This window comes from Rhea americana, unplaced genomic scaffold (genome assembly GCF_003343005.1).
Source record: "Rhea americana isolate MKP2758 unplaced genomic scaffold, rheAme1 scaffold_348, whole genome shotgun sequence".
NCBI classification, from domain to species: domain Eukaryota; kingdom Metazoa; phylum Chordata; class Aves; order Rheiformes; family Rheidae; genus Rhea; species Rhea americana.
The window spans coordinates 62,961-75,698 of NW_028186477.1; the positions used below are offsets into that span (position 1 = coordinate 62,961).

Here is a 12,738-nt window from a genome sequence, read left to right on the forward strand (position 1 = left end):
CAGATTGAGCATTACCCTGGGCCTGTAGTGACCTCTGCGGATCAGATTTCCAAAGGGCACGTTAAAGAGTGGCAAACCATCAGCACTCGCAGGAGAGAGAAACTGGGAGACAAAAGCACTAAGGCTGTGGAGTGAGTTAAAATACGCAGCAACAAAGCTCTTTGTGGCAAAGCACGGATCCTGGCAAAGCCAACTTCTGCCAGCATGGATCCCTACTAATTTGGAGGACTGAGAAAAGTGAAAAATGGATGATTTTATCCTCTTCTGAATGACAGAAATGTACATTAGGGTCTCTGCTGGGCCAGCAGAGTCACTCTCTAGCTTCAGCTATGCGGCAGGCCACTGGTAAGCATTGTCCCCCAAGAAATTCAGCTCACAGAACTAAAATTCAGGGAACGGGAGTTCGTTCTGGCCTTAAAATCTSTGAACCCATTTACCCACCTTCCCTCATTTATTGCCTACCTGAGCAAGACTAACTAGAACCTGTCCCTTAATTTAGAGTAGTTTCTTCTCACTAACCACCATATTAAAAGATAAAGATCTTTTCTTAACTGCACCCTAAGGGCACTACAGAGAAATCTGGAAATGACTGCAGAGATTTACAATAATACATAACCAGAGACACTTTCGATGTTTTTTCTCTCAAGACTTGAAGTTCTTTCATATATATATTTAGGCACTGATGTAGCAGATGTAGGATATGGTTACACTGCACCGTGAATCATTATCAGCTGTGGAGGCCACTGCGGCCCTCCCCAAACTCCCGCATGTTTCCAGTTGTTCCTTCTACCAGCACTGGGACTCACGGGACCAGATGGTGAGTCAGGGAAATGATCTCAAATGATCTCAACTTCCCCCCAAAAGTTGTTGGTTTGAAAAATGAGGCTTTAGYATTAGCTACAGATGTGAAAAAAATCTCAAGAGATATGCAGTTTTGCTAGAAGAACCGAACAGTTATTAGATAAAAGAGCAAATCAACCAGTGAGGAAATTCTTATTGAAGAAATGGAAAAAAAAAAAGAGAAGTGTGATATATCTGCTGAATACCCTTGTAGCCTAAAGAAACAGCCCTGCAAGAAGGCAGACAATCATCTCTGGTGACTAGATATTAGGAGAGTRCTTGCTAATGGCACTTTGTGATTACAGAAGACTTTGGAGGACTTTGAAACAGAGCTGAAGAAAAGGAAAGACTAAGCTAACACCTGGATGAGCAAAAGAAGGTAAAAAATACTAGAAAGAAGCTATGACTGACAGACCAGGCCACCTTTCAGCTCAGATGGACAGCCTGTACCTCGTGTGCAACGGGCCTGATGAGCTTGCTAAAAGCTGCCAGGAGGACATGTGATGTGCAGGCAGCAGGGAGTGCAAAGAAGGCCACTGCAGCAGCCCTTCACACTCAGCGGCTGCAGCACTAAGCTACACCATGCCGGGGTCTGTCCTCTGCTGTGCTCTGCACATGCCAACACCGTTAGCATCTCTTAACACCCAGAACAGGGTGGCCTTATCCAAACTGCCTGCAGGTAGTGGGTTCTGGCCCCTGTCTACTGCTGAATCGTGCTTGGAGATCATCTGGGACAACGTGACTAGGCCTGGGCCAAAAGCACATCACGGACCACTCCAGCAGCTTAGCAGGACAGGTAGGTGGGCGTCAATCCGAGGAACGCTTTCTTGCACTAATGGATTGACCAGGGTAGACACAGCCAGGGATTCACAAGCATATTGAACAACAACAGCACTCAGTAAAGAGCTGGATGACCAAAACTTCTCCTTCAGGAAAACAAGACCAACAAATCCCTACAACTTTATAATTGAAACCTCCCCCAAAAATGTTAAATCACTGATGATAGCCCATTTAGACAGAAGGAGAAGTAAAAGATGTGGACTGACACTCCATGGAAAAAATACCCATAGCTGTGGAGGTAGCTGTGCAGGCAGATCAACGTGTCGGAAAATAACCATCAGAGCAGGACACTTTTCGGGGGTTGGTGTACCGCCGCACCAGTACTCAAAACAGTCTAAGGCGCCTTTTTGGCTGAGGCTACCAGCACAGTGTGGGTTTCACCTCTTACAGCTACCGGCTTGGGCTCAACAGAACAGGGTGCGAATGAGCCTGCGCCAACCTCTGAACGGCCTCCAGGAGCTGCTCCGACGCTGCTGGCTCAGGGCAAAACCGGCACGTGGGCTGCAGGACACGCTGCCAGTGAAGTGGCATGAGTGACGGTGGGCCTGCGCTCCGGCCAGTGCCCTCCCACTGCCTATTTTACTAGCAGAGAAGCAGCCTTACAAACTGCTGAACTAATCCACAAGACACCACGATCTTCTGAGAACGATACTGCAACCCATCTGTGGAAACTGTCTTTTGGAGTTTTTTATGGTGAAGATAGATAAGCTGATTGATGACTATGATCCTGACATGACCACATTTAATGCAGTCAAGAAGAGGATAATATCAACTATCATAAATGCTTTATGATATAAAATGTGTAATTCTTCAGGATTTAGGGAAGTTATAAGTAAAAAGGCAGGAAAAAAATAGAAATTAAAATACACTAACAAAGATGTGCAGGGCATTCTTTAGAAGTAATTGTTAGCTATGTATCAGAGCACAGCGGAGTTTGGGTAAAAACTCCAACACTTTGAACAGGGTTCATCTTACTCACTGAAAAGACCAGCACCTAACAACATCTAGTCATCTCAGCTCCCTCTACATTTAGTGAAAAAAAAGACATGCTTTCCTCTCTCTCTTGTTTACAGATGGAGCCAAAGTTTACACACTAAACTTTCAGACAACCAAAGTTAGGTAGGGTGAGTCTAACTCTGAATGGCAAAATGAAGGTAGCATTAAAAATATTAAAAATAATGCATAAAAATATGGAAAAATACAAATATTTAACAGTATTAAAAACTTTCTGAAGTGCACAAAATTATGAGAGAAGCTAAAAACTTCAGGGAAAAATTAATGTCTAGCAGGGCTAGAGCCACCCAGAAGCAGAGTCAAAAATGAATACAAATATCAGAAACAAAAAAAAAGCCTTGAGCTGGTGTGTATTGTTTCTTGCTAGTRATGGTAAAATTCTTAATATGGAAACATGAGTTAACATTTCTGTTCTGTGTCTGAATAATAGGACGATGAAGTATTTTTCTCTTGCAGTTTCCAYTTGCAGGGAAACAGTGAAGTATTTTCCACTAATAATGAAAATAGTTGCTAAAGAGTATCTACTAGAAATACTATTTTTAGATCAGTAGGTCTGGGCAGCTTGTAGCGCAGAATCTTAAAATAATTACATGAAGAGGCATCAGGTTTGGTTAAGGYAATTTAAATAAAGTTTGAAATAGAACCTGGAATACCAAGGAAATTCTGAYAGATTGGGATGTACTGTCTTGCACTGATACTCAAAAAGGGAGGTAGCACAACCCAAATAAGTATAGATATCTTGYCCTGTCATACATTTATTCAAAGTACCAGAAATATTGATACAAGATGCAATTAATAAGGAATATAAATAACATCATGGTTTCATGGAAAATAGGCCAAGTAAATCTGATTTTGTTATTTGAATCTATTACACGTTTGACTTCTAAAGGAACTGCATAAATGTAATAATTTTCCTATGACACAATTTACTCATGGTGTTCTCATTAAACAGCTAGCACTATACAAAATCAATAAAGCACATATTACATAGCATCAGGACTGGATAACTGACAACTTTCAAAAAACAGTCATTGGTTCAGAAATGCACAAAAAGGAGAACAGTCACRAAGAGCAATGAAACTACTCCTGTAAGTCTCTGCATAGTGTTGCTAAGTCTTAGAAAAGAATTCATTTTGCTTTTTCACAATTTAAAAATATTAATAAAAATCTGGAGAAGGTGAAGAAATCAAGCATAAAAATGACTAAAGTACAACATTGTGAGAAACTCAGTAGAGTTCTGCCTGTTTAACTGAATTAAAAAAGAAGATTGAAAAGTGAGATGAGTAAGTATCTTCACAGGAAAAAAACAGGGGTATTGAAGTACTCTTTGATTTGATGGAGGAGAAACCACATGTACCAAAAACCAGTGGGTGCAAACTGAATTTAAATACATTAAAATTGAAAATGAGGCATAAATTTTTATCTGTGTAAGCAAATTTACATGGGCAGCAGATTTTCCATTTCTGATATCTTCAATTCCAGACCAGATGTCTTTCTGGAAGATGATTTAACACAACAGAAGCTTACAGGCTCCATCTAGAACCAACAAGTGGAAAACCAAAAAGCCGTATTACAGAGCAGGTCAAATCAAGCGGTTACAATAGTCATTGGATACAATAGTTCAGGTTGGAAGGGACCTCAGGAAGTCTTTAATCCAACCTCCTGCTCAAAGCAGGGTCAACTTGATCTCACATCAGGTTACTCAGTTTTATCTAGGCTGGTTGTGAAAACCTCCGAAGATGGAGAYCGCACAACCTCTCTGGGCCCCTGCTCCACTGCTGGACTGTCCTCGTGGGGAAAGAAATAAGTTTTTCTTTATATCTAGTCCTATTTGCCTTTAAAATTTTTAAGTGATTTGGGGAATTGAGGGAGTCAATGAAAAGATATGACATTCACAAATGAAAAGACTAATAAGAGGTAACTTCTAAACTTTAATCTGTATAATACAGGCTACAAAATGTTGTTAAACTCCACATCAAGCTCATAAATTCTGGTAGAGGTGGACTGCACAATTCAACTTAGTGAGTGAGTACTAAAACCATAAGTTTATCCAACGTGGGTTGGTTAGGGTTCCCTTCCCTCTGCTGCCACACTCCTGCCCCCCTCCTGTATCTCCGCAATCGCAGCACCTGACATCTGTGCTCTTGTGTACTTTCCTCACTGCAATATCCTCTGTGTGCTCCTTATCAGCACGTTGCCGATTTCAGTATGCTCTGCTGCTGCACCATACGCGCAGCATATGCACATTCACTTGTCCTACCAGCTGGGCAAGCGGAAACGCMCATTGCTTGGGCAGTCAGGAGACGAGGACACGATGGCCAGGCAGAGGGAATAGGTTTCACGTGCTACCTGCCTGCCTACCACCTCTGGGCTACTGGGTGGACACAGCTCTGCAGGTTGCTCTGTGGCCTGTGTGTTGCACAGGCTTCACCCTAATGAAGATGATAATTTTACATGAGCCAATGTTTTGGGGGATTTATTTGCAAAGGCTTATGAATGCTATGAAAAAAACAGGGTCTCCAAAAATCTCAAGCAAAAGCTTGTCACCATGTTAAAACAGATATCAAAACTGAGTCTGTTATAAAGACACTCTTGGAATTTGGGCCACAAAAAAGTTCTGAACGCTAGGATTATGGTCATTTGAACCACAAAGAATCACATTTTTTCTGATACAACATTTTATATTRTTATTATTATTWTTTTTTAAGTTTGGATGCCGCTTTGACTCACAAAGGTTTAGGGTCCACAGAATTCAACCTGAATTCGTGACTGATTGTCTTTAGCATTTTTAGGAAATGGACATCAACAGGTTGAACAGTAAAAAATTATAGTGTATGGAATCACTGACAAAAAAAAATCTTGAAAACATTAATTCTAAGTATGTGCTCATCTGCACAGTGTAATTAGTTAAAACAGCTGCTTTCAAATGGTATTCTATTATAGCTTCTTGTATACATGTTTTTTATTCCAGATTTGAAATCTAATCTGAAGAGTGACTGCACTTTAAATATTTACACTATGTGAATTCATTATCAGTTTCAAGTGCAGACAAGCTCTAAATTTGACWGGAAATATCAATATGTGCCTGTAGCTCATCTATAAAACCTTGTGGTCCCATCAGGGTAATTGCTGGGATATCTCTCCCACTCCTTCCGTTGCCTATTATATCCTTGTTGCATCCTATCTTAGATGGGAAACTCTCTGAGTAAGGAGAACATTTTCCCATTCATTTTATAGAATGAGGATCTTATCCAATTTAAAGAATGGAAAGAATAAATGTGTAACAGTAGTTCAGACTAATGTCTATGAGCTCAACTCTGAAAAAAAACAATGGATCCTCACTGAAAAAAATAATGGATCCTCATCAGAATCCAAACAATAACGTGCACTATAGATCAGAGCTTCGTCCTCTGAAGCAAAATGAAGAGACTCTACAGATGTCGAAGGACTCGCATAACACTACCYGGCGACACGGACTGCCGTGCCATCGGGGAGCCAGAGTCTGTAACGCAGGAACCAGAGCTTCTGGTTAAACTTAGAGAGCTGAACTGTCACCCAGAACAGCAGATGCACTCTTTCTTCACTGCAATATCCTGAGGATTACCAAGTCTAACACTTTCTCTCTAAAGTTTTCCAAACTTTCCAATATGCAGAGCCAGTATAGAAACGACTATTGCAAACTCCTTCCATTGCTGATGAAGTATTTATAATGGTAAGACCAGCAAAGTAAGAATATCAGAACAGCAACCATGAATGCCAGACCTGTGGAAGAGAAAGCTGTATTGCATTTCTGAAAGAAAATGGCTTACTTTGAGCAGTTTCATTAGCCCTTCAAGCTGCACCATCAGCTCTCTTCTGCTCTCCTGAAGTGCAGACATCCTCTGCTCTAGTTCATCCTTTCGCTGCCTGTTCAAGTTACATGAAATAAAGTGTCAGAAAAAAAAACTTTGGGTATTTTGAAACGACTTCAGGAAATTTGCTGGTATAACTATGTCTCTCATCATTCCCCCCTGCCTCCAGTTTAAAAAAGAGCAAACTGCAGTACAATCATCACGAATCCCACATCTGACAATCAGGCTTTTCACTTAAAATACAGGAATCTGAAGTCAGAGCCTTCATATTAGGAAGCATTTTTTAAAAGTATGGCATTTTGAGAAAAAAGACAGCTTCTTTTTAAGAACACCCTTAATAATGTCAGACCCAGGCATCCTGCAGAGTTTTCATACAAGTAAGAATGAACTGTGAGAGGAAAAAAAGAAAAAAAGAGGAGTAAAGGCTGCACATATTTGGAAGGAAAGGCACTGGGCTATCACCCATCTTAATGGAGACTCCACAGAGCTATTTCTATCTAATAATATGACAGGAAATCTTTGAAATCTTTGCTGTACCAGAACCCATGTTCATTCTAACAAAATTAACAATAGGAGGTAGTAAGTGACCTTCACTTTCCCGGGCCCAATAAAAAAACCTCTGTGTTTCTATAGATGCCAGAATGAATGCCTATCTGAGAGATTAAAGAAAATATGACTGTACRGTTCTATTTTATATATAAAATAATAAAGAAGTAGCTAATATAAGGAAAAATTCAGAGCTGAACTGTACACATGCCAAAAGTTCAGTATCTTATAAGACTTAAGAAATGCTGGACCCCACAAATCGCAGTCACAGATAATGATAAATAACTATAAAAAACCAGAAAGTATTATTTATTCATTTACAATTATTTTTGTGACTATAATAATGTCTTACTCCAAAGTTAAGGGCATAATAAATTACAGACTGAACTTCCAAATTTCTTAGTCCGTATCTGTTTTGTGTGATGTATTATGGATAAATCATTCTGGTTCTAGATGCACCTATAGGACAGCAGAAACTGAACAAGAAACAGGCTATYTACTGAGAATGAGTAAATCTGTTGAGGACGGTTTGCTTTTATTGTGACAACTGTGAATGCGGCATACAATAAGCATTCACCCCAGCTTGAAAATTGGCAAGACTATGTATGTGATTGAATTAACTTCTGTCTTCAGTGACACTTAGAAGTATTAGTTTTCTAAGTATTCATCCAACAATTTTTTGCATTTCAAAGAATATGGTTATTAAATGCCCAAACATATCACAAAAATAAGGCAAATAAAGAGTTGATTACACATGGATGGTCACCTGGAGTATGTTAAAAAACTATAACAGACTTAGCTTTACATGTTTATATGATCCGTTTTTTTCTCTGTAGGTCAGTTCAAAGCCTGTAGCCCCTTTTTCTATAACTATCACCACTAACAATTAATTAATTATTGATATAATAATTAATATAATTAAAACAAATAATTTTATAATTACTATAATTAATTGTAATAAAGTATTTTGGTAAAGATTAAAAATAATGTAAAATGAACATATTAAGTAAGTGTAGCCCTCCAAATGTATTTGTTAATGAAGAATCAGTTATCAGGGTGTATATCTGATTTTGGCTTATGTTACTCAGTTTTGTTTTCAATGACCTAGGAAAAAAGAGGGAGTACTGTTTGTCAACAACAAAAACATGTTAAATGCTACAAAATAAAAATGACAGGTCAGCTTCTGGCGACATAAACAGAGAGGTGTAGCTTGAGGTGTACACCTGGAGCAAACAGATCCACAGCACCTGCGGATAAATGAGCATCCTGTGTGCTTGCAGGCAGAAGAAATGAAGCGCATCTGCATTACAAGGCAGGCACAGGAAAGCATGACAAGCCTAGCCTTTCTCCATCCAAGGGTACATTTGCCAATGATGTAGTAGAGCCGACTCATCCTTATGGGCTGCACTGTCTGCAGATTTTTAAAAGTGAGACAGCTTGATTTACCATGAGTCAACGTTTTCACGCTTTCAAAGCCTAAATTCTACCCAACAATTCAGATCGTTTGTAAGCATGTGCTTCAATATAATCAAAAGCAAGACCATGACGTGTTGGTGATACAGGTTTGGGAGATATCTCCTGGAAAACCATGACTTTGTGCAGTACTTCAACATCACAGATAACCAGCTGTGAACTTCCAGTGTGATGCTATACAATCAAGAAAATTAGCATGCACCTTGAATTTATTAGTAAGAGTAATCTTTGGTGGTAAGAAAGCTAATATTAGCTCTACCTATAGCACTACTGAGGCTACTTATGGTATACTGCAGCCAGTTCTGGTGCCTATATAAATATAAAAGATGCAGATGACTTAGAAAAAACTTGACAGAAAGCTAAAGAGATAGCTGGAGATTTGGCCAACGTGTTTTATGGAGAGACTGTGGAACCTCAAGCTACTTACACAGAACAAGGTAAAGAGGAAGGAATCAAAATCTCTTCATACTTACACAGAGAGAGGAATTTTGGAAAAGAACTCTTTAGTCTGGCAGCCAGAAGCACATGAAAAAACAAGGTTTGGAGAATGGCACTAGACATATGAAGGTAAGAAGTAGCGTGCATGCTTTTAGTCCACTTAGCACAGAAATGAGCTAACTACTGCGTTGACAGTGCCAAAGGACGTGCTATTCTCTCCCTCATGTAAAATGAAAGCTTGAATGTCTTTCTGAAATGGAAGCTCTAACCCAGTCAAAAAGGGTTTTGGAAGAGCATTACTGCGAGAAATTTTTTAGCCTGGGCTATTTAGAAGGCCGGACTAGACAATCATGATGACTCTTAATAGTCTTCACAAGCTGTAACTCAAGCTTTTTTTTTGCTAGTGATTATTTGCCAAAGGCATTTAAAAAATGAAGCTGAGAAGCAGCTGCAATAATTATTCAACCTTTTTCCTTTAGCAAAATATAAGCCCTTTAATTCCACCCAGTTAGCTCTCTTTTATGCCCTGTATTTTTACGGGGTGTAAGTAATATGTAATAACCTGTATTTTGGTAAAGTATCTTCAGGAAAGACATCAGGGGACTGAGAATTCACTGCTCTTCAGATTATTGTCTCCCTTTGAAAAACATACACCTTATTTATGGTCTGAATGTGTTTGGTTTCAACTTTAAGTTCTTGGTTCTTACTGCAGCTTTCTCTGTTGGATCAAGCAGCCGTCCAATACCCAGTGTTCTTTCCTGTAAAGTGCTTATTCACCACAGCCAAGCTGCCTCACAATCACCTTTCGTCCGGCTCCTGAGTAATGTTAGTGGGTTAAATTCTGCATCTTCTCCAGTTTTTAAACATTTTAAAAATATGGAAAGCAAAGCTATGTAGAGCCCATAAACTAGAGAATCTCTGAGCTAATACCACTTGGTTAGAAAAGGAAAAATGCTCAGTGAGATGCTGAAGTGGATTACGACAGCATGAAGTGGACTATAATAGCAGATTCCGTAGGAAAARTGAATGAAAGAAGCTGAAAGCCTTAGATTTTGCAATACGGGACTGGATCATACTTTACAGACACTGCCTTCTGCTGAAGCGGCTTCCTTCCAGGAGCACTACACTGCAGAGAGAACTTTCAAACATTCAAGGGAAGCACAATACTGTGCCACTTCCTAAGAGGACAGACAGCATTTACCCCAACACATGAAATATAATGTAGTTTTCAAAGAGCTCTTGCTGCCAAAGGTGTAAATTTTAGAACTTTCTTCAGATTACAGATAGCGTTTTTTGAAAGTTGAACTGTGAACTAAGTAGTAATAGAAGAACAKTTATTCACTAAATAATATATTCAATATGTTATTCAGTTTTTCAACAAAATGCAGCCAGAGAATCCTTTTGTCAGTACCCAAGCTATGACACACCTCGTTGTAAATAAYGACAATTTTCCCCTGTCACTTCAAAATGTAAACTTAACCAACTTTAGAAGTRCGTCTGAATGTTTGGAGCTATGAACTTTCAGGGTTTCACTGATTAATCAAATAACTGACATTTATCTTCAACTTTACTCTTCTGGAAAATAAATATTAAGCAGCTAATCCCAATTCTGCTAGTTTTTCTGTCAGTTTTTCTTCCTTACAAACATTTTTCTGAAAGAATTTCTCAAAAAATACATTTTAAGTTACATTTTTATTTACTTCTAAATCCATTTAAGAATGGCAAAGTATAATACACTTCAGTCTTCAGAATTCAGCAGTTTAAAATAACACCTTAGGGTTATCAAAGACATGCCAATATTACGCTCCTCGGTAACAGTCAGCATTGCTGTGCTACAGAACAGACCGCGCAGGCTGACTGCCGAGTTATCAAATGCAYATAAGCTTTAGAGATTTCTTTTACCGTAGAAGCCTGAGTTCAGCCAGTAAAGTTGGGTTCTGCTGGGCCTTCTCAGGTGTGGGCTGGGAGGCTTGCTCATGCTCCAGCCGGAGACGCTGAATTTCCTGGAGTATCTCTCTATTTAAATCACAGAGGGAAGATTAAAGAGGAAAAAGGTCAGCCTCTACACTGCTCTTAGAAGACTGATACAAACCTTCAAGCATGCTTTCCATCAGTCTCTGGCCTAAACACAATAAGATTTTTTCATGTATGACTGGCACAGATTCAAACCCAAGAAAGATAAGTTAGGGCAATCCAATGAGTTGCTATAATACACATAGAAAATTCATTACTTAAATAATAAGAAATATGAAATCACTTCTGTGCCATATGCTGCAATATCTCTTCAAAACCTTTCATGTGGTATAGGCTCAAGGACTGTTTTAAATGGAAGAGTTACATTTTCAGCATAAGCCACTCTTCTGCTTGCACCTACTGTAGGAAAGACTTGAGGCAGCACTGCCAGCATTTGCAGCAGTGCTGGCCCTGGATTGYTTCCTACTCACCTTTATAAGGTCTCCTGGCAGGTCAGCAGGAGTAAGAAAAGTAACAGCTTCTGATCATATCAGCTCAAAGAAATAGAGACAAACTGGTCACAAGGTCTCACAAAGGGAATGCTATTAGGCAGCATCCCTGCTGCACCACGTGTTCGCCAAAGTGCTGTTGTGTTCAGCGTAGCTGAAGGTTAGAAGACTTATCACTGACAGCTAAGGCCTCGTTTATTAAAATGTAGAAGAATCCTTCTGATCTGAGAGTGAAGATTATACTTCCCACTGATTTAGACCTGCTTTATCTGAGATCTCCACGAATGATTTCAAATACCTGCAAACTCTCTTGGTAGGTTCTCCAGGAGCTGGGACTCCTCCAAAGTAACCTTATCAGGTAGGTTTGTCTGCTGAGGGTGCCTTGATGATGCTCAAAACCCCAGGGGCTGTGCAGACAAGCTCGGGTGCAGCAGGAGCTTGTCCTCTGGAGCACACGGAGACCTGAGCACACCTGGCTGTCCGTAGGCAGCCTGCAGGCTGTCTACACAGTAAAGCACATTATTGCAATTGCTCCAAAGGCTGTTTTTTTCAGTCTCTTAGCTTCTCTTAGCCAGAGAAATATGAACTCAAAATGGGGTGCTGAAGAAGCAGGTGAGTGCAAATACAGTACTACAATAAAGACAGAGTGCTCTCTTAATGGTCTCTAGGAGGGACTGTTAAGTCCTTTCTGGAATAATAAGAAGGAAATCCATCTCCTACRGTCCTTCTCTCCTATTTCTTCCAGGCCTCGCAGTTTCTTTAGATTTCTTTTGTCTTCAGTAAATGGAAGAAAATCTTCATTCTCCCTACATTATAYTTGTTTACCATAGTCTTTCAAAAACGACCTGCTTGCTCCACTATACAATAGCTGACTTACTCTGTTGCTGCCATCCGAATGGCTCATTCTGCTGTAAGAAGATTGCTAGGTTTGGTGCTCCTGATGCTCAATGCCAGTTAAAGAGATTTTGTGAAGTCTTGAGGCAGGGAACATGAGGGAAATCATCACCCTGTTGCAGTTTCTCAGCATGGAGGCCCCTTTGCTCTGTGTGTTTCTAGGTCTCCGTATTGTGATTAGGAATGGAAACAACCATTTCAGGGCAGTAAACTGTAAGATATTTGGACCCAAATTCTCCTTTAAGATAGTGCAACGTCTTCAAATCCAGAGACCCACTGGTCCATGCTTAAGACAGATCTTTACTTTTTCCCAGCCTGTAGCTCATGCGGGTACACTCAGCCCAGTTTCAACCTGCTCCCAGGGGAAATAAGGGCACTGC

General features: G+C 39.8%; 1 protein-coding gene across 4 annotated transcripts in view; it reads right to left on the reverse strand.

Annotated features, from left to right (window-relative positions):
• Positions 1-12,738, reverse strand: part of DTNB (dystrobrevin beta) — a 217,076-nt gene that overhangs the window by 54,735 nt on the left and 149,603 nt on the right. For all 4 annotated transcript variants that reach the window (XM_085311723.1, XM_085311722.1, XM_085311721.1 and 1 more), the window contains 2 exons: positions 10,905-11,018; positions 6,504-6,600 (listed from right to left, as the gene is read on the reverse strand). In XM_085311723.1, coding sequence (XP_085167849.1) covers positions 6,504-6,600; positions 10,905-11,018 — 211 coding nt within the window. The remainder of the gene's footprint in view (positions 1-6,503; positions 6,601-10,904; positions 11,019-12,738) is intronic.